Genomic DNA, 25,169 nt, shown 5'->3' with positions numbered 1-25,169 from the left:
CATCTTTCACCCCCAAGTGTTGGAGCAGTTCCTAATGGCCTTTAGTGCCGGCCAGCGAGCGCGCCGAATGGCTTCTCAATTATTCATCGGGAAAAGAGGCAGCTTTTAAAGCGGAAGCTGCATTAGCTCCATGGGGGGCGAAAGTGGGTGGGTGGGAGGCCCCCAAGCTGCCAGCAGAGCAGGAGAAAGGAAAAGGGAGACGCGGAGAGGCTGCACAGCGAAGGGAGGCTGTCGTGCAGCTTTATGAAAACGGGATGTTTTCTCTCTCGGAGATGTGGCTTTTTGCAAAGGAAGGCTTAAACACACACGTGCACAACCCCCTCCCCCACAAAAGACCCCCCAGAAAACCGCCCACACACCCCACAAACAACTGTGCACGAGTCTCCACCATGGAAATAAGACAAGCAAGTTGTTTATATAGAAAGGACAAATACTGGAAAAAGGAGCAAAGCGCTCCATTAGAAAAAGGGGCACCATCCGAACAGCACCCCTGAGTTACTTATGCATGTGGCATCCTGTTTTTTTGAGTCTTGTTTTTCCACAGTGTTTCCGAAATACACAACACAGCTAGAGGCATAGCCCTTTTCCCCCACTGTCGGCTTGTTCGTTTTGCTCGGAAGGGAACAAAAACTCGGTTAAAATCTGCCCCCTTCCCCTCCCCCCACAACTCAACAGGCCTCCCCCTCCCACTTCACCCCCAAAACCCGCCTCCCTCCCCCCCCCAAGGCCTGGCACAGCAAAGCCACTTGTCACCGAAAGCGAAAGAAGCTAAACTAGCAACGGTCCAGTGTGATTCCACAACACGGCACCCACACCCACCAACGGCACCTTGTCGGCCATCCAAGTTACACACACACACGCACGTACACACACACACACCACAGACACGCATCCACAGAGGCCATCTGCTTGGACGGCTCTGCCTGTGTGTGAGGCTGCCAAGACAAACCGATCAGATCTGCCAGGAATGGGCAGGGATTCAGAACCCGGGGGGTGGCAGCGGTGGTGGGAAAAATCACATTGAAATGGGGTGGGTGAGTGCAGAAAGGGACAGGGGAAAAGGAGAATAAATTTAAAAAGGCTGGGTCTCCACAGAGCAGACCCAGCCAGACACCCCCTCTCCTCAGGGTATGTCCAGCTGGAATCCCCTTCCTCATCCTCCTCCCTGCCATGCCTCTGTTCCAGCCCTCGGTCCGCCTGCAAGGTGTACAGCCAGCTGCTCCCTTCATTCCACCAGCACAGGGCAAAGGTAGCACGCGCAGCCGTCTGAGGTGCACTAAAGACGGAGAGCCACGGCACACGCCCTGCTCACAGGACCACCAGGCTGGGGTTGCGCAGCTGCTGGTAGACGTGCAAGAGCTTCTCCACTGTCGCCTCCGGATCGTTCCCCAGGCACAAGCGGTCACGCAGGGACTGTGCCTCTTTTAGCAGCACCTTCCAAAAGAAAGAAAGAAAGAGGCGAGGAGCGCAGTTGGTGTGAGAGGCAGCAGCAAAGGAGTACGGTGGTATCTCGGATTAAGAACTTAATTCGTTCTGGAGGTCCATTCTTAACCTGAAACTGTTCTTAACCTGAAGCACCATTTTAGCTAATGGGGCCTCCTGCTGCTGCTGTGGCGGCGCCGCCACCCAATTTCTGTTCTTATCCTGAAGCAAAGTTCTTAACCTGAGGTAATATTTATGGGTTAACGCAATCTGTAACCTGAAGTGTTTGTAACCTGAAGCGTATGTAACCCGAGGTACCACTGTATTTCAAATTATAATGCATCTGAGCTAGCCCCATGATTTCTGTTCTCATCCTGAAGCAAAGTTCTTAACCCAAGGTACTATTTCTGGGTTGGTGGAGTCTGTAACCTGAAGCGTCTGTAACCCGAGGTACCACTGTAATAGAATAATAGAGTGGGAAGGATCATCAACGCAGGAAATTGCAGTTGTCCCATATGGGGCTCAAACCTGCAACCTTGGCATTCTTTCCCTAACCAACTGAGCTGGAAGGCTGGCTTAAACAGGCGGGCTGATGTCCAACCGGTCTACCACATCCTGTGGCATGCTCCCTCATTCCTCCCCTAGACGTAAAAGTCCTCCTCTCTCCACGACTCCCCGTTTAGCCCACTATGAACCAGATGCCTCCCCAACTCCCCCCTCCCAGGTATCCCCTTTCTTGCCACCACCCCAAATTATGCAAGCAAGGAAGTATTTGCATAAAATTCATTCGGATTGTAGAATCTAATTTGCTTTGCTGCTGAATTTGGGTGTGTGTGTGTGAGAGAGAGAAGAGACGAGAGAGAGGAGAGAGGAGACAAGCCCTGAGTGAAAACCTTAGTGCCAAAGATATTTAACATTTCCAGTTCCTGAAATCATATGGAATGCATTATAAATGTCTGCCTGAAGCCCTGGGATGAGGGGAGGGTTGAGGGACAGGGAGGAAGAGAGACAGAGAGAAAGAAAGAGGGGGGGGGGGTCGCTAATCAAGTCAGGGAAAGCGTAAATAGAACGGAACGCAGTCACTGCCAGATTGGGTCAGCCCAACTGCCTGTCTCAGCCCAGCAATTACAGAACAAGCCATAAATCCATTTGCTGTCATTTAGTCTGTCAACCCGGATTCCTCCGTTTAGGTGTCTCTGTGTGGCCTGATGCGGGCGAGAGTCAAAAGAGAAGCCCTGGTTAACTGCTCTGGGCAGAGGAAATTCCAGAGCTCAACCCAAGCAGCAAAAGGCCTGGGATTGCATGTGATTCGTCTCACCCACCCACCTCCCGTGCTGCCACCGCCACCACCACTCCACTCTCCAGCCTTTCTGCAACAACCCAAGCACAAATATGTGGAGCAAGATCTGCTTCTGTGGCCCCTGGAACCTAAGGACACCTGGGAGAGAGAGAAATGTGTCTTACCTCGTGGTTGGCTTGGATCTGGTGGAGGTATTGCACACGGATATCTGGGGGAGAAGAGTCCTCGGCTGCTTGCTCCAGAATCAGAGTCTGCATTAAAAAAAAAGGGGGGGGGGCTCATTAAAGCAAGATTAACCAATGGAGAAATCCAGGCTCCTTGCCTTTGAATAAGAGAATCAGAGGACCCACAAAGATGACTGGAATGAGGCAGAACAGGGTTCCTGTTTCTCAAACTCTTTAGAGTGGGGAATAACAACAATAATAATATTATTTATATGCTACCCATCTGACAACATTGCCCCATCCACTCTGGGTGGCTCCCAACAGAATACAGTCATACCTCCGGTTGAATGTGCTTCAGGTTGAGAGCTTTCGGGTTGCGCTCCGCAGCAACCTGGAAGTAACAGAGCACGTTACTTCCGGGTTTTGCTGCTCGTGCATGCGCAGACGCTCAAAATAACGTCACGCACATGTGCGGAAGCGGCAAAATGCGACCCGCGCAGTCACGTCTTACATTCCATTCAGGATGCAAACCGGGCTCTGGAACGGATCCCATTCGCATCCCGAGGTACCACTGTATTTAGAATCATAGAATCATAGAGTTGGAAGAGACCACAAGGGCCATCGAGTCCAACCCCCTGCCAAGCAGGAAACACCATCAGAGCACTCCTGACATATGGTTGTCAAGCCTCTGCTTAAAGACCTCCAAAGAAGGAGACTCCACTACACTCCTTGGCAGCAAATTCCACTGTTGAACAGCTCTTACTGTCAGGAAGTTCTTCCTAATGTTTAGGTGGAATCTTCTTTCTTGTAGTTTGGATCCACTGCTCCTTGTCCGCTTCTCTGGAGCAGCAGAAAACAACCTTTCTCCCTCCTCTATGTGACATCCTTTTATATATTTGAACATGGCTATCATATCACCCCTTAACCTCCTCTTCTCCAGGCTAAACATGCCCAGCTCCCTTAGCAGTTCCTCATAAGGCATCGTTTCCAGGCCTTTGACCATTTTGGTTGCCCTCCTCTGGACCCGTTCCAGTTTGTCAGTGTCCTTCTTGAACTGTGGTGCCCAGAACTGGACACAGTACTCCAGGTGAGGTCTGACCAGAGCAGAATACAGTGGCACTATTACTTCCCTTGATCTAGATGCTATACTCCTATTGATGCAGCCCAGAATTGCATTGGCTTTTTTAGCTGCCGCGTCACACTGTTGACTCATGTCAAGTTTGTGGTCAACCAAGACTCCTAGATCCTTTTCACATGTACTGCTCTCAAGTCAGGTGTCACCCATCTTGTATTTGTGCCTCTCATTTTTTTTGCCCCCAAACACAGTCAAACATCAAACAAAAAAACTTCCCTACAGAGGGCTGCCTTCAGATGTTTTCTAAAAGTCAGATAGTTCTTCATTTCCTTGACATCTGACAGGAGGGCATGCCACAGGGCGGGCACCACCACCGAGAAGGCCCTCTGTGAGAAGACCGAGAAGACCACCAGAAAACTCTTGGAAGACTCTTGGAGCTGGACCTCAGTGTCTGGGCTGAACAATGGGGATGGAGACGCTCCTTTGGGTATACTGGGTTGAGGCTGTTAAGGGCTTTAAAGGTCAGCACCAACACTTTGAATTGTGCTTGGAAACGTACTAGGAGCCAATGAGGATCCTTTAAGACCGGTGTTATATGGTCCCAGCAGCCACTCCTGGTCACCAGTTTAGCTGCCGCATTTTGGATTAGTTGTAGTTTCTGAGTCACCTTCAAAGATAGCCCCACAAAGACTGCCTTGCAGTAGTCCAAGCGGGAGATAACCAGAGCATGTTATCAAGATGTAATTAAAAACATCAAACATTAATAGTAAACATGTAATCTGTGGCCCTCCATTCCTGACCATTCTTAGCCCATGCTGGCCGAAGCCGATGGATGCCAGAACCCCAAAACAGCATCTCTCTCCCTCCCACGTATCTGAAATCTCAGGTACCTGAATGCGCCTGACCACAGCATGGTGCAGCTGGGACATGTTTTCCATTGGTGAGCTCTGGATTATGATCTCCACGGCTTGGATGGGGCCTGCTGGGTTCAGGTCACTGACAGCCACCTGGCGGATAACGAGGACACACCATTGCCGCAAATTCATCCAAACAGTGCAAATTAAAAAAAAGCCCAGCAGCAAAGCACCTCACTGGTCTGTTTTCAGAAAAAGCCCACCATCCATTTCCAATTTACAGGGGATATAAGCAGGTGGCTGGCACAGCTTGCCATATTGGTGGCGAAGACGGCGTTTGGTCCCCTTGGGTCTAATATTTTGTTACACGCTTCTGCAGATTCTGGGGGAAATTAATCAGTTCCTGTCCTACCCTCTTCCACTATTATCTCTCCTCCAACCGTGGCAAGACAGTGCCCAGTAACTTCCCAAGGAGATGCCAAGGGAGTAGCTTTAATTAACAGATCCACAGATCGCCCACTTCTCCCCTCTCCTGAATTTACCCAGATGATGCTGAGACCCACCAAACATGGGCATGAACTGGCACCCCGGCAGTGGCCAGCTGAAACGCTGGGACAGAAGCCCCTGCACCCTGCCAAAACGAGAGGGCTTGTTGTCCGTGCCCCACTGAAAGGCACCCCGATGAGCTAAATCCGCAAGGGCCAGCCGGAGCAGAATTAGCACGGCCACTAATCACTGCTGGCGTTATTAACGCTCCCTTGCGCAAAGCCAGAGGGGCCGGGTGGTTGCCAGTGCTCTGCCACCCCTCTCGGGGGGTTTACCGGCCACGGTGGCAGAGCCAGCTAGCAATTAACATCGGCTATGTACCGCGGCAAGAGGATTAAAGGGGGGGGCAGCCAAAGCTCCTGTCTGATCACCCTCCCCCTTGAAATGTGGCAGAGCTGATGAGCAAGAGAAACCCGTTTATTTAGTGCCCTGCACCGGGCTCCTGCAGTCAAGTGGTAGCAATGTTCATATCTCAGTAACCGAGGGCAAAGGAGACCAAACGCAGCTGAGCCCTTGGGTTGGGGAAACTCAGGCCTTTTCCATCTGGACCCCTGGGACTCTGTCCAAACCGGCCCACCCTCTTTCAGACTACCCCTCCCTGGCCCCATTTCCATGCCCTTATTAATAAGCACTCCTGCCTGGTTAGAATTAGTCCTTGAACTGTGATGTGTCTTGCTAGCCTGAATGGAAAAGAGAAAGGGAGAGAGTGTGTGTAATGTAGCCTACTCTACAAAGGTGGGACTCACATTTTCTGCCCTGTCCATGTTTGCCTCTAGCCCCTGGCATGCAGGCCCTGGAAGGTCTGCCCAAAAGGGCTGCAAAAGGTACCCCATCCCTGGACTAGATAGAAGGCTGTTGCACACAGCATGACTTTGTGGAATCTGCCTTTGGGTAAGCTAGAGGAGAGGTGGGGAGTCTGTGGCCTTCCACGTGGTGTTGAGCTGCAACTCCTATCATCCCTGACTGTGGGATATGGGGGCTGGCACTGGTGGGACTTGGGACTTCAGCGACATTTGGAGAACCACCGATTCTCGTATGCCAGAAACCCACCCGTCTTTCCAAGGTTAAACTTGCAAGACTTTACTTTGTGAGTGAAGCAACTGAGAAAAAAATGACAGGGGTCAGAAACCAGGGCATTTGCCCCAGCAGTTTCCACTGCTCTTGTTTAATAGGTTGCCTGCCTGCCTGCCTGCCTGCCTGACACATACACACACAACTTGCTATAGGGAATTCTCTCTTACACCTAGTGCTATAGTACTCAGAAAAGGATGCTTTCAGCCCAACCTAGCCACTGTGATTCAGTTACTGCAGTGAGCATGCAGAAATTCCAGCCATGGGCTGGGCTGCTCCACCTCTCTTCTGCATATACAGCAGCAATTTCCCAACTTGGAGACAAGAGAGGGGGGTGGGGTGGGCAGGACAAGCAGAGGTCTACAGATGTACTGAGGCCTGTGCAGAGCTATGGGTCTCCTCACCCCACACGTCATGCAAGGCGTGCAGAAAAGCCTGGCAAAAAGCTGTAATTCAATTGCTTCAAGCTTCCTATCCAGGTATTCCCAAGATCTCTTTTCCCTCTGCCATATTCAGGCTTCTTATAATCTAAGGTCAGGCTCCGGGATCTTATGAGGCCAGCAGAGACACTACTCCAGGTACCTGAAAGGGGGGATGCAAGATGAGAGCTTTGACCCAAGGGCAGAGGCTGCGGCTGTCAGGAACTTTTCAACATTCTAACCCAAACCACGCCAGGTTCTGGCTTGGCCAAGGTGCCCGCAGGAGGATAACCCTACGCCCGTCTCCCTTAGGCCCAGCCCACGACTCATGCCTTGCCTCTCGGATGTTCAACTGCACTTCGCCTCCATCTGGGGCCAGCCCCCGCACGGCTGCTGCATCCTGGCTCTGCAGGGTGTCCGCCTCGGCGTTCTCCGCCAGCAGCCATCGTAGCACAGCGCAGCAGAGCGAGACATCTGAGCAGCGACAACGGAGAAGAAGAGCAGACACCATCATTAAGCACGTGTGAATTGTGGGCGGCTCGCAGGCGCCATCGACTGCCCCTCTCCCCGATTTCCACCCTGCACCAACCACCTGAAGTGCCTGGGAAGCTGCTGGCCGGGATTATTTGCCGCAGCGGCACAAGGCAGGGCTGTTCCCGATGCAAATTAACAGGGAGCGCGAAAGACCCCATAGCCCCGCCGGTTCTTCTGATTGTCCCGCAGTGCAATATGGCAGGGGGCAGAATATTTGCAAGCCAAGCAAAGGGGTGATTTGATACTGGTTGCCAACTTGGTGGGGTGAAAGGAGCGGCCAGTTGCAGCAGACGGTCCAAGGCTAGGGCACACACCTGGTTTGTAGACAAAAGACCCAATCCCAAATTTAATGCTTCACAAAAGCACATGTGCCTGTCCCAGGCTGCTCTCCTAGCCGCAGGTGAAGCAGCTCAAAAGGCACCCCACCTTAGCTTGCGGGAGCTGGATCCACAGTTCCAGCAGATGGATCAAGGGAACCCCCAGATCCTAATCTCACCACCACGGCCATCATTCTTGGCAAAGGCATTCGAATCTTACTACTACAACAACCGAACCCAATGAGGACAATTATGCAAATTTATACCCAGCGTAATTAACTGTAAATACAGGATTTGATGCTCCTTGGGGGAAAATATTTTTGCTTGTTTTGGCAAACCTTGCACGCCAGCCTTGGCTGGAAGTAGGATCTGCAGACTGGGAAGTACAGATGAGGAGGGCCAGCCTGGTTTTTTTTTGCTAGCGTGTGCCAATGGCGTTATCATTTCTTTACTTCAAAGCCCCCTTTTCTTTCAAATGGGGAGTTGTGTCCAGGTGCAACTTCTCGCTTGGCAGCAGTGTTTACCCCACCCTGCTGAAGAATTTGGGAATCGTTTTCAAGCTTTAGGGTGCTAGTAAAGGTAAAGGGACCCCTGACCATTAGGTCCAGTCGCGGACGACTCGGGTTGCGGCGCTCATCTTGCTTTATTGGCCGAGGGAGCCGGCGTACAGCTTCTGGGTCATGTGGCCAGCATGACTAAGCCGCTTCTGGCGAACCAGAGCAGTGTACAGAAACGCCATTTACCTTCCCGCCGGAGTGGTACCTATTTATCTACTTGCACTTTGACGTGCTTTTGAACTGCTAGGTTGGCAGGAGCAGGGACCGAGCAACGGGAGCTCACTCCCGTCGCGGGGATTCGAACCGCCAACCTTCTGATCGGCAAGTCCTAGGCTCTGTTGTTTAACCCACAGCGCCACCCAGTATGCAGCACTAAATCAGAGAAGAGAGGAAGACCCAAGTTTGCTTCTCTGGTTCGATTTAACTATGGTTCCATAAAGGATTCTGCAGGGATCATCTGCCAACAATTGAAAATCTTCACTGCAGAGTTGCCTGGCCTTGAAATTAGCTGCCTTCATACTTAATAATAATAATAAATAATAATTTTGTTATTTATACCCCGCCCTTCCTGGTTCAGAAAACCGAGCTCAGGGCAACTAACAACAAATTTAAAACACTTAATTGTGATACAACCAAAAAAAGCATAAAATAGAGTATAAAAGCATGAATAACAATAAATTCAAAGTTCAAAAATCAATTTGGGGGGAAATCCATCCAATAAACATTAGGTGGTCACCAGGGCTAGCTGGCTAAATTAGTCCTATTTGGGCCAGCGAGGAGGCCAGGGAAGAATTAGCTGTGAGGTCCCAGAGCGGGTAATCTTCATAAAAGGGGAGGGGGAGGGAAGAGAGAGGAATAAAAGATCATGCTAAATTCAAATTGAAAGCCAGGCAGCATAGCTCTGTCTTACAGGCCCGATGGAAAGAGGTTAAATCCTGCAGGGCCCTAGTCTCATGAGACACAGCATTCCACCAGAAGGCCCTGGCCCTGGTGGAGGATAGTCTGACTTCCTTAGGGCCCGGGACCTCTAAACTATGGTTTTTCATGGACCTTAAGATCCTCTGCGGGGCATACTTAGGCAGGAAAAGGTGCTTAGAAAAGTTGTTTGGGGTCCTGCAAGGCCAACAGCTGACAAGCAGAATAATAATCTTCTTCCAGTATCAGTCCTAGGCTTAGCACAGAATACTCAACCTAGGAAAGTCTTTCTCAAGGGACATATGCCCCCGGGATACCTTCACAAGAACATCACTGCTGTGGCACTGATTTCTCTGGAATTCAAAGTAACGAAAAACATCCAAACTAAGGAATAAACATGGCCACATGCTACTCATTAACAGCCAGAGGATGGGTGTTTTCTGAGGTTGTTTTTAACCAGCCAGGGTCAAGCGGGCTCCTGCAACAACATCCTTGGAAACGAAAGGATGAGCACAAACCCAGCATTTTCTCTGCAAGGTTTGTTGGAGGTAGGCTGCCACTGTGAGTTTAAGTAAAACTGTTTCTACACAGCTTGCCTTTGGCCTGGAGACAGAGCCGGAGAAGAAGCCCAAGTCGGGCAGCTTGCATTATTCTCATCTGCGCCAGGAGGGGTGAGTTGGCAAACAGAACAGCCCAAAGGCAGATTGAAGGCCTTTTTGAAAAGAGAGGCTAAAGCAGGGGCTGGCCAAGTAAGCTGCCAGATCTGGGTGAGGACACTCTGAGGAAGCATATGGGAGTTGCTCTGAACTCTTTTTGGAGGACGAGCGGGGCTTTAAACGGGATGCGACAAAATAAAACGCCAGCTGGCCGCACGTTGCTGCCCAGGGACGGGATAAAACCAGCCCATTGACAAGGAAGCTCCTCATCCTGCAAACAGCCTCCTCTGCACACAAAACAAGCCACCTCTTCCAGCGTGTGTGTGTGTGGGGGGGGAATAAGCATTTAAGAACCGCCAATGCAGGTGGGCTCAGCAGGCGCTAAAAACCCTCACCAGGGAGAGGCAGAGAGAAAGGAAAGAGGTCACCGGTAACCCCCAAGCATCACACACCTGCACAGAAGTCCTTCAAGGTGGTTCTCAGTAGCTCAGAGGACACCTTGATCGAGGCCACGGAGGGAGCCAAGTACGCCTCTCCCAGAGGGCCAAGAGCTCTTGGGACCAGCTCACCGCCGCCTTCGACGCTCTCGAGGTCAGACTGCATCTGGGACAGCTTCAGGAAGGTGTCAAGGGGGTCCGGAGGGAGGGCAGCTGCAGGAGGGGAGGCTTCAGAGATGCTGCCGTTGGTGGCGCCTAAGCGGAGGCACTGCAGGAGGTCAATGGTGACTTCCTTCAGGGGCAGGCAGATGCCCTCTCTATCCGGGGAGAGGCCCGTGGAGTCGTCGGAGAGCAGGTCGTCCAGCAGGTCGGTGGACTCCGAGACGGTGCCCAGGATCTCCCGCAGGCTGTAGTAGAGGGAGCAGGAGACCATGAAGGGCAGCTCCAGCTTGGAGCCCTCAGCGGGGCCCAGCGGGAGAGTCACCTCCGTCTTGTTCCCGGGGAGGAGCTGGTCTATGGGGAAGGTGTAGGTGGTGGCGGAATCGGACGAGTCCTCTTCGAAGTCACAGGAGCTGGCGAAGAGCTGGACGCAGAAGGTCCAGCCGCGCTCCAGGGTGCACTCGCTGGCGTTCTCCAAAACGCAGGAGACCGCCAAGCTGTCCTGGACCAGGATGTGGCTCCAGTGAGTGGTGATGGTGCAAGTGATGGGCTTCTGGTTGCTCTGGCCGGACAGCAAAGCCGCGCTCACATTCATCACCTGGTTCAGGCAAGTCAGAGCGCGGTTCTTCTGGTCCACGACCTTCTTCAGCGATGACACTCTGCAGAGACCCGGGGTGGGGGAGAAACACAGTCATGCCGGCGCTGCTACTGGAGCCTGAAGGTCCTAACGGATTACAGGGAAGGCCAAGAGCCGGCGTGGATACACACACAAAAGGAAAGAGGAATTAACAGGGGGCCAAAGGCACTCGCCTGCCAGAAATGAACATGCACAGGAAATCCTGTGCAAGAACACTGGAGAAGACAAAAACTGCCACTCTCCTTTTGCCCAAACCTGCTGCTTTCCATGCCTTTTCTTCAGGTGGGGCAGGGGAAATGGGTGAAGTCCAAAAAAGGCTACCTGCTGTACAAGCACACCCAAGGTTCAAAATCATGCAGGGAGCCTGCAAACTCTCTGTTTTAGTCCCCAATTGCAGACAATGGTGGAGCCCAGCCAACAGAATTAAATGATGGGCTGCATGCCCAAACAGAGCTATAATTGCCAACCTGTTTGCAAGGCACCTGTGGCTAGCTTTTGATCCTTGGATGTTGCCATCAGATTGCCAAAGCTGACCTCCCCATACCAATTTCTGAGGAAGGACAATCCCGTTGGCACTGCAAGATATTCATATGAAAACACCCAGTGTGTTGCAGCTGCGAGACTTTTATATGCACAAAGATGGAAGGACTCATTATTTCCAACAATGGAAGAACGGCTGCTAAAACTAACGGACTTAGCTGAGATGGCAAAATTGACATGGTTGATCAGAAAAAAAGTCATTGTTAGCATCTGTTAAAGGATGGAATCCTCTCATAAACTTTTTGTGTGAAAAAGAAAATGAAATAACGGCGTTAGGATTTGAGGGTTGAATATAACATTTGTTTGTAAAAAATGACTTCATTGGGTGTTATATTGGGGTGGATGAAGTGAATATTGTTTATATATAGTGGACAAAGAATCGGAAGTCCCTTACCTTCTGAATTTTATTTGTCTCTCTCTTTTAACCTCTTTTCTAGTTCTTTTTCTTTATTTCTCTCCCTCTCTTTCTTTATTCCTTTCTTCCCCCCCCCAAAAAAAAACCCCCTCTGCCTCTCTTTATGTTTTTATTGTATTTAGATCAAAGTCTTAGCTTGGACCAAAAAAAAGGAAAAAAGATTACTGGATACTAAGTTTTGCATTTTTCTCTATATGCACTAAGAAAAGGGAAAGAAAAAAAAGCACAAAACATCTGGTGTGTGCAATATGTTGTGTGCATGAGAGACAGAAAAGGGAGGGAGGTGCAGAGATGCAAATACCAGACAGCTCCTACCTTTCAGAGACATGGCCTATCCCAGACAGCAGCTCCTTGATCCTCTGCCCAGCTTTGTCAGGGTTCATCTTGAAAGGCTGCGTATCATCCGGGCTACACAAGCCGCAGGTCATGAGGCGGCCTTTGGCAGATAACGCCAGAAGCTCGGACTCACCTGAGGAAAGAAAGGCACACAAGAGATGGAGACTGGGGCGGAGGGTGGGGTGCTAGAAAACGGCTTCAGGAGGATGTGGGCCTGACCTCAACCCCTCTTAAGGTTTTCAGCAGGACCTTGAGACCTACCAACCAGAGAGCCAGGTGCAAAAGTCATACACTTCAGATCAAAGCAGGGATGTTGTCGGACTCCCATCAGCCCCAGCCAGAATGGCCATTGGCAGGTCAGGTCCTAGCCGACCTAACCGGAAGGAGGAGGAGTAGTATCAGGAAGAATGGACAAAATTTAATGATTATTTAGTTAAATATGTCAAGTTAAATTAATTGGAAATAGCTTGCAGGTACTTGATTGGCTTAGGAGTTTATATAAGTTAAGTGATGAATTATTATGTTTAATTTCAAATTGAAAAGATATAAGGATGTTAAATGATTAAGTTAAGTTTATAAGAATTATGATTTGGAAAACCGTTAAAAGGATATGCATTGAAATTCAACCAAGGGGAAGCGAGGAAGTCACTTAATAATGTTAATAAGTGTAATTTTAATAAGATTAAGATTTTTGTTTGTTTGTTTGTTTATAATTTTGTGAAAACCAATAAAATTTTTTGGGAAAAAAACCAAAACAGAATGGCCATTGGCAAGGGATTATGGGAGCTGCAGTGCAAGGGCAACACCCACACAGAAGCGGAGCTAGCTGCTCCAGAACCCGAAGCGGTGCACCCGGGGGTGGGGCCATGGGGCGGGGCGGGCGACCCAGGGGGCTGCTTCCTGGGCAGGGGCGGGGGCGAACCGCGCCACTTTGCCAGCAGCCTTCCTCTCTTCCCTCTTCCTTTTGCCAGCTCGGGGGCGGCTCCCCCCCCCAGGAAGCAGCCCAGGAGCGGGGGGGGGGGGCAATGGCACACCGCCCACCTGTGACTCCCAAGCCTCTCCCGAGCTGTCAAAATGAAGGGGGAAGGGAGGAATGCCGCCGGCAAAGCAGTACAGCTCTGCCCCTTCCCCTAATGACTTGGGATAGGCTTGGGAGTCATGGGTGGGCAGCGTGCCAAATGTCACCCCCTCAGTGATGACACCCAAGGCGGACTGCCCCCACCGCCTCCCTTCCTCCGCCCCTGCACCCACAGGCTCTCCACCGCTGGAGTGAGGAATCCTGAGTCCACCATTTTGTTTTGAGTGTCAGACCTAAACTGAGATTGCAATTCTTCCAGACAATAACCTACGCCCAGCTCTGCCTACTGCTTTCTTTATTTCAGCAGTATATTTCGGGGGGGGGGGGGTTCATTTTGTTGTAACCGTTGGGACTCGTGAATCCTTGCCATCCTGAGATCCATCAATAATCCCCCATCGACTTTCTTGCCCATGCTTGGTCTAGAATTCCAGTACAGTAGTACCTCAGGTTACAGACACTTCAGGTTACAGACGCTTCAGGTTACAGACTCCGCTAACCCAGAAATAGTACCTCAGGTTAAGAACTTTGCTTCAGGATGAGAACAGAAATCGTGTTCTGGCGGTGTGGTGGCAGTGGGAGGCCCCATTAGCTAAAGTGGTGCTTTAGGTTAAGAACAGTTTCAGGTTAAGAACAGACCTCCGGAACGAATTAAGTTAACCTGAGGTACCACTGTACTGGGGCTTCAGGGGAAGAAAGGTAAGTCAGACAAGAATCCTTTCCGAAGCCATATATTAAAAAAAGGGGGGGGGAGAGGTCTGAGAAACACTGTAGAAACACTAATCATGAGGCTGCAATTTCCTATCTGCACGCAGGAGCAGCTGCAAGGTGTGGTGAGGAAGACCATGAACCTTATGAGCCTGTGCTGAAGGTTCAAAAGCTGCCACGGCTGCATCGGTGGGAACAAAGCAAATTCAGAAGCAGCCACGCCCCTCACTAGGAAACCAATCGCACGGGGGGTGAGGGGGGGTGGAAAGCGATGGCACCAGGAGACAGCACTCCTAGGGGGAGTGAGAAAGATGCAGAGCCGCCCTGGGGACCGCGCAAAGGAAAGGGAGCCAAAGGAAGGGGGAAAGGATCCTTGCTGTGGATGCATCAGCCGCCTTGCTACAAAGGAAGCGCACAGCTCCTTGCTGCCAGGCAAACTGCGCTCCCTCATCCAGGGGCACAGGCAGGCACAAGCGGCTTCCCGCTGCTTGGTCCCCACAGAGGATCGCTGTCGGGAGTGATGCTGAAGCGAAGTGACAGGCAGCCGAAGGGGGGTGGGCTGTGAGGGCACGGAGAATCCGCTTCCAAGAAGTGTTCGGCAGCACTCGGGAGAAGACGTGCAAACTCACACATACATGCTCCCTCCAGAATCCTGTCTCGGCTGAGCACAGGGGCCAGCCGGCCTCTTTTCACTTGGTTCTGTGTGGCCGCGTTGTTCCTCAGTTTTGTTTCCATCTCCCGTTTGCAAGCTCTTGAGATGAGAGAACTGGCCTGCGGGCAGGGTGGTGTCCGGACAGGACATGGGACAAGGCTATGGGCAAAATCTGCCTCCCTGAGATCTTCAGGATTCAATTAAGAAACCAACAAACCCAAGGTCCTAGTTCTCATGAGCGCACGTGCCCTGTGTCAATGCTATTTTGTCTGCCCTCTCAGCTAACGCCATCTTCCTTTCCTGCTCAGTTCAACAGCCCAGTACATGAAAGACATTTCCTGCGTTGTAGAAACCCAAATATTCACAATGAAGTAAACACTGTAATTCTGAGTCTGGGCAACATCCCTGATGTTGCCCCTGATGGGAAGAGTGGGTGCAAAGAGCCCCACTCTTCTTAATCCCATCCTGGCAGGCTAAGCGGCCCCACTCCTGATCTGCTCTGAAGGCAAGAGACAAATGGCAGCCGCTGAGCCTTTATTGATCCTCGTCGAGGGCGAGAGGAAGGCTGCTTCCTGCACACAGGATATTAATGCCTCTTGCATGGTGAGCAAGCACAATGCAGCTGTTCCACACAAGAAAAAGAAAAAAAACAAGACTCTGAATGGCTACAGCGTTACAGAGCCATTTTGCCAGAGGAGGCAGAGCTCCTGAACTGCCATTCAATTCCTTCTGCTTCTCTTAGCGCCTGGGGTTGATCTGTGCTGGCCCTAAGCTCCCCTCTGTGCAGGATGCTGAAGAAAGAGAGAACCGTGGCACCCTGGAGCCAGCGCAGGATGGGCACAGCTTCTGCCGGAGGCCTTCGTCTCTCTCTCTCTCTCTCTAGAGAAGAAAGCAGGCCTTGGGATGAGGCTGGAGACATGCAGGCAGGCAGGATGGCAGGCAAATGTTTCCATTTTCTCCTCAGAACAAGAGAACTCCCCACTCCTTGACTGGCTAGGCCCAACTTGGGGGGCTTGGCATGAATGGCTCACAGGGAAATGGGGGCCTTAAGGAGGGATGGTAGCAAGGGAGAACTTTGGGGCAGACCCTGAAGATACGGCCCCACACTCGCTCTCAGGGGGCCACAGGTTGCTTCATCGGCAAAGGCCCCACCTTTGGCCAAAGCCTGCAGCCCGGGGACCATGCTGGCTGTAGCTCACCCACAGCATGCTAAGGCTCAAAGTGTGGTGGGGGCTGAAGGGGCTTGCTGACAGGAACTGTGGGCAGGGGCAAGAGTCTCCAGAGCCCTGAGCAGCAGCGAACGTTGTTGAGGAGAGGGGTGGGGAGCACTTGGGAAAAGGAACGGGAAGGTGGGCACAGCAAGGCCCCAAGCTTGCACCCAGAGCCAAAAGACTGTCTTCCTTTGCCCGGCCCCTTTCCTATTTATGTATTGGCAACTGAAAGGGCTGCGAGTGGCGCTCTCTCAGGGCCACATCTGGCCCAGGAGACTTGTCTGCCAGCGTAAGGACAGATTTAAAATAGTCTGGCCTGTTTGTGGAACCAAATCCCATCCCCATTGGGCTCTCTGACCTGTTTGTGGAACAAAATCCTATCCCCATTGGTTCTCTGGCCTGTTTGTGGAACCAAATCCCATCCCCATTGGTTCTCTGGCCTGTTTGTGGACCCAAATCCCATCCCCATTGGTTCTCTGGCCTGTTTGTGGAACAAATCCTGCCCACATGACAGACAGCCACATGACAGACAGCCAATGGTGTCGCAGAGTAGTGCAGGCCTGATGTAAGGAGTGGGAGGGACAACAGCCAGGCCCCAGCTAAGGTGCATCCTGGCCACCACTTCCTCACAACTCATCCGCCTTCCTCTCGCCATTTACAAGCAGCCATTTTGAGGGCTGCATGCCCACAATGGCCCCATGCCCAAGTTACTTCTGATACTTTAAGCCCACAGAGTAATTCCCTGACACGTTGCAGTACCTTCCGACTCCCGGGAAGACAAGGAGAGCGCCACCACACTGCAGATGCTTAAGCTGGCGGGAGACAGAGCGGATGGAAGGGTCCCTGCCGCGTCCTCCACTTTCTCGGCCTCCGGGATGTTGCTGTCCAAGTCGACGGCATAGATGTCGGAATGGGTGCTGTAGTACATGCGGCTTCCCCCGCTACACGCCGCACACAGGACAGGCCCCTGCAGGCAATACTCGCGGAGCTCCGGGACCTTGACTTCCTCTCCCTGAGCCGCCTTGATGGCCACCATTTTGCCATAGTGACCCAGCGCCACGACACAGTCGCAGCCCAAATCTCCGTAGGCGGGCAGCTCCTCTGCCTCTGGGGACCTCCGCTCTGTCCTCAGGGCCCCAATGAAGACAACCGGCTCCTCCAAGTGGTGGAGGATCTTGACGGGCGAATCTTCGCAACTGCGGTTGTCGGGAGAGCTCAGGGCCTTCAAGGGCACGGAGCAGAGCTGCCCATCTGGGAAGCCGCAGAGGATCATGGGAGAATCCAACATGGCGGCATCAACGCCAAAGAGGAGGCTGAAGAGAGGCTCTTCCAGCACAAAGCCCCCCGAGTGGCGCAGGCCTTCCTTGTGGTCGGTGGCGCTGGGGGATGAGGCGCAACACAGGACGGGAAGGAAGTGTGCCAGAGACAGGTCGCCGTCGTTGTTGGTGCTGGTGGTGATATCCACATGGCTTATCGGTTGGCGTGGCAAGTTCCCCCGGTCCTCAGGGCCCGGGAGGTTGTGTAGGTTCATGCACCACTTCCCCTGGACTTGCGAGAGGGTGACCAGGACGTCGTTGAGCAGCGTGAAGGTGCAAAGCGTGGCGTCGGGGAAGGTGCAGGTGTCGGAGCCCATGGGGAGGACGCTGGAGAAGCACTCATTTTCCTCGCTGTCTGCCCGCTTCGCTAACCTTCAAAGCAAACAAGGGAAAGCTCTCAGCGGAGCCAAAGGGTATAGCTCAGAAACAAAGGTGGAGGTGGCAGTGATTCACAGAGCTGAATTCGGGAGCAGCCAGCTGGGTAAAGGAGAGGGAAGCTACTGCTCTGGAGGGAGAGCAAACCCCCTGCCGCCACTTAACCCTTTTGCTGCCCTGAAGACTCACAAAACAGCTTGGGAAGATGGGGAGCTGTGGCAGAGAGGCACAAGAAGGCAAACAGGCACCTCAGATGCAAAGCAGGAGAACCACAAATAGGACAGTGGCTGCCCCAAAGGAGTGTGTGGCGCCCAACTGAATCACTGCATGCGAGGAACAACTTCTGCAAGTGGAACAGGACTCCCTCTTCCTCTCCTTGCCGCTGCCCAAATTGGCTCCGGAGGGTTGGAGGACCGCCCCCCCCCCCGAGTCTTATTGGGGAGGGGGGCCTGGAGGGGAGATGCAAAGAGGGGAAATTCTGCTCAGGAAAGATGTCCTGCACATGCAATGATTTCGTTGGCTACAACTCAAAGGGATTCAGACTGGGGCTGCAGCATTGGGGAGGGAGGGGTTTAATATCCACCCCTCACCATTTTCTCATTTAAAAACTGTACCATATGGCAAAATGGAGAGGTGGCAATTTTAACTAGGCAAAAAGGTACAGAGGGAGTGGAGAATGCTAAAGACTAGCTTCCCTAGTGCTGCAAACACAAACATTATCACCCCTCTTTCTGGCTGCTATTACCATTAAAAAAAAATACTGACGGAGGTTGCTGCTGTGTGGGCCAATTCTCTGCCTGAAAACTGCAGATACAGAGTCAGAGCAATTGGTCCATCTAGCTCAGTAATAATAATAATAATGATTATTTTATTATCAAGCTGTGCTTGTTCTTCCTTATTATTAAACCGTAGAGCTGGAAGGGACCCTGAGGATCATCCAATCCAACCCCCTGCAACGCAGGAATATTCAGCTGACCCATACGGGGATTGAACCTGCGACATTGGCATTATCAGAACTACACTCAAACCAACTGAGCTATTCTATTATTATGCTTTATGTTATGTTATTATTATGCGCCATAAAACATGTTCTTAACGTTGTACAGTGCCCTGAGATCTTTCGATAAAGGGCAGAATAATAATAATAATAATAATAATAATAATAATAATAATAATTGCTACAGTGGCTGGCAGTGGCTTTCCAGGTTTTCATATAGGACACCTCTTCCAGCCCTACCTGAACCCGAGACCTTCTGCATGCAAATCAGATGCTCTACCGCTTTATCTTAAAAAGCAGAATGAAGAAACTACAAAATGACAGTCGGTAACCGTGAAAGGGCCACAGGGAGAAGTGTAAAAACACACAGTTCTGTATGTGAATACTCAACTAAGTATTCAAGGCCAACTGAGCCCACTGGGACTTACCCACAGGTAAGTGGGTACAGGACTGCAATATAAACATGACAAATGAGTGGGTCTGTTTGGATCATGTCACTGAAAAAGTTCTAAGCCTGGTAAGGAAGAAGATAGTCTGGTCGCCAACATTGGTGGCAACTTGATCATTAATTCCTAAGAAATCTCCGTTTCCAAGGATGTGAGAACAGTAAGCATAGAGTAGGAGCCATTCCTTGATAGCCCAGGCCTTCCAGCCCATACCACTAATCCAGCCTGGAGCCCTCAGGAACAGGTATGAAACACCTGCCAGGTAACGCCCTCGCCCTGTCTCTCACCTGCTTTGGTAGTCCAAGGAAACACAGTAAATACCAACTCCAGCGCACAAGATATAGAGCTGCTGGTGGAGAGGCAGAAGCTCCACGTGCCAAACTTGATCGGGGAACCTGTAGACAGCCTAGGAAGGAAACAGGCCAAGGAAAGGGAAAGGAGAAGGTCTTAGAAGGTCTTCAGTAATCCTACAAGGGAAGGAGGGCACTGGGAGCCACCTCTATAACCCCATCCCCTGGTTGGGACACATTTTGACCCTGCAGGAAGGCCAGGTCTATGGACACACACCCAGAGCAGGCTGTTGATCATCTAAAGCAGTGTTTCCCAAACTTGGGTCCCCAGCTGTTTTTGAACTACAATTCCCATCATCCCTAACCACTGGTCCTGCTGGCTAAGGATGATCCATGGAGACCCAAGTATGGGAAACACTGGTCTAAAGTGACCTAATATAAACCTTCTTCACTCCAAAGAAGCCAAAATGGCAGAACACCAGTCTTGCTTCTTCATGACTGCTAAAGCCTAACACATAAGATTGGCCACTAAGAGAAAAATAAAAGATTGGCAATCTCCTGCGTTATTAGCAGCAGCCTGGCATGGTGAAAATTAGGAAGTGGAGCTTTGCCCGTCATGAAGACACAATGGAAGAAGCTTCACTTTAATTCATCCACGTTGCTCTGCGGTCAAAGGTGTGGGTGCAAAGCCAGTACAAAGTCAGCACCTGACAAAGTCAGCTTTCAAAGGTGCCACACAGTTCATTTGAAAATAATCAATAGAATCACAGAATCGTAAGGGGCCATCTAGTCCAACCACCTTGCAATGCAGGAATCTTTTGCCCAACGTGGGATTCGAACCCACAACCCTGAGGTTAAGAGTCTCGTGCTCTCTACTGACTGAGCTATCCCAGAGCTTCCCCATTGTAATAACACAAGGGGTGGGGTTCACCTAACACACCTCATCAGTTGAAGCCTTGTGCAAGAGGCCTCCCCACCCCGCTGCTCCCACATGCCCCAAAATCATCTTTCCATCTGGCAGGCTGCAATTCTTGAGCAGGCAGAACGTTTGTAACAGTGCAACGCTGGGTTCCACCCCAAGGGTACCGTGGGAATTTCTCCTCAAAATGCTGTAGCCACATGAAAAAGAAGCAAGTTTCCCAGGAGCATCTATTACCTCCTGTATCCTATCCTGACTCTGGCCAGACACAACATCCTCTGGGTACCATTCCGTATACCCAGTGGTGTGTCATCCGAAGCCGTTATGTCTGCACACACTTTGATTTAACATAGCCTTCCCTCACATAAATCAGCAGGATCTTATTTTTCCTCTCTCTGCCGAGGATGTACAACTCCTGCCATTTTCTCTGAGGAGCATCCATTGCAATAAGCGGAGTTTATATTATCTAGCAGTCTATATGTAATTCCTCATTTTAAGCTGCTAGCAGTTGCCATTGCTGCTGCGCTCTGCTGATGAACAAGTGACATATTTCATGCAAGATGGGCCTCCATTTCGGGAGCGAAGGAGCAGGCAGTAGCCCCACGTGTCTGTCTGCAGTAAAAGCTGCAACAGCAATTCGGAGGATTGCAAAGTGAGCACCTTCTTAAGGATGAGAAATCTGGCAAACGCTAGATGTTCCAGCATCACATGTGATCTGGGGAATCAGCAGCATTAAAAGGAAGAAGTGTTAACCCGTTTGTGACCTACTTCTCTGTGCAAGAGAATAGTGTGGGAGGCTGAGCCAGATATTACCATAATCACGGGCTCCTTAGAAACAATCAAGGGAATAAATTAAAGGGATACATTTAGCATAGTGCTAAGGCTTGTCATGGGCCCAACAGGCAGTAACAGGGGGAAATGATAGAATCCCTACGAAAAGACTTCAGTCGCTCAACGACAGGGACGATAAACAGTGCAAATGAACAGAACAAAGAACACCCCATATTTTACAGTTCTAAACTTTGGTTTAACAGAACTACCCCCAGAGGGTAGAAGCAGATTTCTATCTGACAGATGACACACACAAAAACAAGTCCAGACCACCACAGGCAGATGTCAAAAATTGGATGCCATATGTAAGTCGATTATGTAGTACAGACAACCGACCTGCTGCAAAAAAAGGCTGCTAAGAGTGAGAGAGTGAATTGGAAAGTCAGCAGAAGACCTAATTGAGGATTTAGATGCTTAAGCTCAGGTTGGCACATCAGGGAGCCTTGCCTGTCAATTGCACATGAGACAAACATCCAAAAGCCACAGGTGGTTATGTTGAGATGAGGCGTCCAACAGGTAATATACAAGATCCTCTGCAGAACCAATCCCCAAATCATTATGTAATCTTATCACAGAAATAAAGGGATGGGGAGGGGAGGAACTAGGATGCTCTGTCTCATGCTACAGTTGCCGAGGTAAGCAGGTGACAAGGCACACCAAATCTGGATGTGTAGCCACACAGAATCCATTTCACTCTGCTTCTTGCTCTAAACGCCTATGCACATCTGCTTGGAAGCTTGCAAAGCAAACCTAGATTTGGTCCCAGAAAAGGTACTGGCTACAATTCAGTGGCTGAACAGATGTACAGAGCCTGGCACTCTGTTCTCTTCCATGAGTACATGAATACATATGTGTAAACTCTCTTCACACCAGGCATAGTGAACATGTAACCCTTGAGAGGTTGTTGGGATTCTCAGTTCCCATCAGCGCCAACCAGCACAGCTATTAGGAATGATGCAAGCTGTGGTCCATCCAACACCTGGAGGGCTACAGGTTCCACATCCCTGGTGCACACAGCAAAGTTCGTGCAAGTCCAGGGCTTTGGTTCTCAACCGTCTCTCAACCAGATCTCCTAGAGAAATGCCAATTGCTCTGCCACAATACAGCCATAGTCTTCTTCCTCTGAGCACAATGGGGGCAGCGGGGAGGGGGGAATAGAAATGTTCTATTAAAACATAACCGTGCATACAGCGATACCTTCCCCACCCTCTGGGGTACATGCTTAAAATGCAATACTTGGGTTTGCTGTGAAGTCACCAAAGGGTGGATCGGTGCAGACACACAAAACACACAGCTATATCTTCTGCCCATGCATAGAAGCAGCCAGCAGCTGTTGCCACCTTCTAAGGGGCGATGAACAAAAAAAAGGACCACACAGAAACTGAACTACCAAGACGGTAGATCAAGCTTTTACTTTGCTGGCGAACTGGCCTCTCACATTCCCCAAAACGTTACGTGGCACACAAAATCTGGGTGCCTAAAACGGTGGGGGTTTTTTCCTGCACTCCGATGGGGCAATTTTAGACGTGGTTAGCAATTAGAAGCAAGGCGAGAAAGCAATTCCAGATAAATTCGTGCAGCCTGCAGATGTGTGACATCCTGTGCACCTGCCATTAGCGTTTCAAAGAGTTTGCATCAAGGGGGGGGGGATGTTCTGCCTGCCTCACAGCATCTGACCCAGTTTCTCCGCGCGTGTCCCCCACCCCACCCCCTGTAGCAAAAGGGACCAATCTGGGTCAGCAGAATCAAAGGCCCCCGCTTACCTTCATCAACCTCCCCTCTTGGTCGTAAACGTAGACGAACTCGGTGCCGTTGGAGAGGTAAATCTGGTTCTCATGGCACAGCACGCGGGGCTTGCCAGCCGCCAGCCCCCCCACCGGGCAACAGAAGCCCGCCAGGTAATCCACCCGGTGCCCCACCTGTGCCATGACGACGACCCCCCCGGTGCCAGCCTGGAAAAGGGACGCGGAGGAGGACACGCATGCAGCAGCAGGGTCGGGCGAGGAGGCGAGAGTCTTGCCTGGGGCGGCCCCTTTTCTCCTTAAAACACGTGGGGGGAGGAAGAGGAGGAGGAGAACCAACGATGGAGGCGCCCTCCCCTGCCACACAAAGGGACCAGCCTACCTGGGCGAGGCGAGCCCACCCCGACGTGAGCACCCTCCCCTCTTTCTTTCAAGGGAGGGGGGAGAGAAAGGGTGGATGAATTAGAAACCCACACGGGGGAGGGAGGGAGGGGAGGGGGCAAACCCCACCAGCACCCCTCCCACGGAGACAACAAAAGCCACTCCCAATAAGGTAAAAGTGAGAGGGGGGGAACCAATACACCCCAATGGGGGATCTAAGCAACCAGTTCCCACGCAGGCGAGCGATTCAGCCCCGCTTTCCCTTCCCATCCCCCCCCAGCAAAAGGGGCGGGGTTGTTACTGTGGCCCCGCCTCCGCAGCCCACCCACCCCCCGGGGCGCCGCCGCTGCTCTAATGCCCCCAGCAGCTGGCGGGCGCGGGCGGCACCTCCCCTTCCAGGCTCTCCCCGTCTCTCGTCTCCTCGCCCTGCGACTGCCTGTAGCGGGAAGGGATGGTTTACGGCATGCCGCAAAAAAATATTAAAAAGGGCGGAGTGGGGGGGGAGTGAAGAGTAGGCTCTGCGTTGCTAGGGGGGCGGGGAGGGCGAAGCTGTGTGCATGGGGAGGTGGGGCCTCTCGAGAACCGTCGGGTTGTCAAAGGGCACTCCGGGGGTCATCTAGCGCAACCCGCTGCAATGATCCCCGTGCAATGCAATGCAATGCAATGCAATGCGTACTTCTCGTCTTGTTTTAGGATGGCTTCGCGGGCTAGGAGGGGAAACAACGGGGCGGGGGGTAGCGGACGAGAGGTTGGTTCAGATGCCCTGCATTGGGCTGACGGCTCAAACTGCATTTGAGTTATACTGTAAATGCAAACGTGGCCCGGGAGGGAAATCTGCTTGAAGAAAACTGCAAGCCGGGGAGAGGGATGGAGCGCCCATGTGCAGAGACAGTCTACCTCTGAATACCAGGCTTGCATGCAGGACTAGACTGCCCCTTGTTCTGGCCCTGCAGATCCCTCTTCTTTTTTCTCTTATAAGCTGCTTAGTTCATTTTCCGGTCGATCCCCAGCTTTCAGGGCTACAGAAAATAGGTACCGGTATGTTCTAAGAGCTGGTGCCACCGATTCTTGGCGTAAAAAGCAAAAAGGGAGTTATAGCACTGTGGAACCAGCAGAGGGCATCACTGCCCGCCGTGGGACAGAGCTATATTTGGGAAATAAACCAGGATAAAGCGGAAGACTGAGCCATGGGGAGCAGGGAGAAATGTGGAACTGATAAATCAGGTGCGTTTGGGCCTAATCCAGAGGCTGGTTTCTCCCTTCAGCACAGAATCCAGTCATTCAAGTCCTTGTTACTTCTGACTATTATGCCTTCCATATGCCGTAATAAACCATACATGTTCATCTCACCACTGTAGTTGCTGCACTTAAAAACCATTCAAAGCTCTTGCATCAGTCACAAAAATCACACAGCCAAAATAAAAAAGTGCAATTATTATTATTTGAAGTATTTTTAGTCTGTTCTTAAAAAACCCCAAAACAAAACCAACAGGTCTCCCAGAATGGCTTGCGAAACTAGTAAGATTTTCAGCCTGAGGGCAGGGACTATTAAAAGGTTAGATGTACACAAGTGTGGAAGTTTTGTAGCTTTGGGGATTTTTCATGTAGAACTATTATATGCATACATACATACATACAGAGAGAGAGAGACAGACAGAGAGAGAGAGCACCTGGTATTATAAAAGTTATCAGAGCTAAAGGTAGTAATCTGATTTTTTTAAAGCCCTTTTTAAAACATGTATGCATTTAGAGTAAAAGTACAGCATATGAGAAGCTACAGAATGATTCATTCCCAAATTTGGCATTCCACTTCAGACAGGCCATGAGCTGCATCTGTACAAGTAAAGGACTTCAACACTGTGACATAGTGAC

The 25,169-nt window shown here is 51.1% G+C and overlaps 1 protein-coding gene across 1 annotated transcript; it reads right to left on the bottom strand.

The window, feature by feature from the left end:
* Positions 1 to 709: 709 nt before the first annotated feature.
* On the bottom strand, positions 710 to 23,635 carry FAAP100 (FA core complex associated protein 100). The gene is made up of 9 exons (XM_080994474.1): positions 22,938 to 23,635; positions 19,422 to 19,540; positions 16,760 to 17,688; positions 12,334 to 12,487; positions 10,283 to 11,085; positions 7,189 to 7,325; positions 4,852 to 4,968; positions 2,887 to 2,973; positions 710 to 1,434 (listed from the first exon to the last, which is right to left on the bottom strand). Exons 1-9 carry the CDS (start codon positions 23,100 to 23,102, stop codon positions 1,309 to 1,311), a joined length of 2,637 nt encoding a protein of 878 aa, XP_080850600.1. The 5' UTR covers positions 23,103 to 23,635; the 3' UTR covers positions 710 to 1,308.
* Positions 23,636 to 25,169: the final 1,534 nt, after the last annotated feature.

Source organism: Podarcis pityusensis (genome assembly GCF_964106645.2).
Source record: "Podarcis pityusensis genome assembly, chromosome: 2".
NCBI lineage: Eukaryota > Metazoa > Chordata > Lepidosauria > Squamata > Lacertidae > Podarcis > Podarcis pityusensis.
This window is presented reverse-complemented; position numbering and strand designations above follow the sequence as displayed.

Bases quoted from the DNA above. Each gene is read 5' to 3' on its own strand.
- FAAP100 (XM_080994474.1), bottom strand. From the start codon at position 23,102: ATGGCACAGGTGGGGCACCGGGTGGATTACCTGGCGGGCTTCTGTTGC. The intron at 17,689-19,421 runs GTGAGAGACAGG...TTTGCTTTGAAG, and splicing joins TCCTTGGACTACCAAAGCAG to GTTAGCGAAGCGGGCAGACA. The intron at 11,086-12,333 runs GTAGGAGCTGTC...GGGTCTCTGCAG, and splicing joins ATAGGCCATGTCTCTGAAAG to AGTGTCATCGCTGAAGAAGG.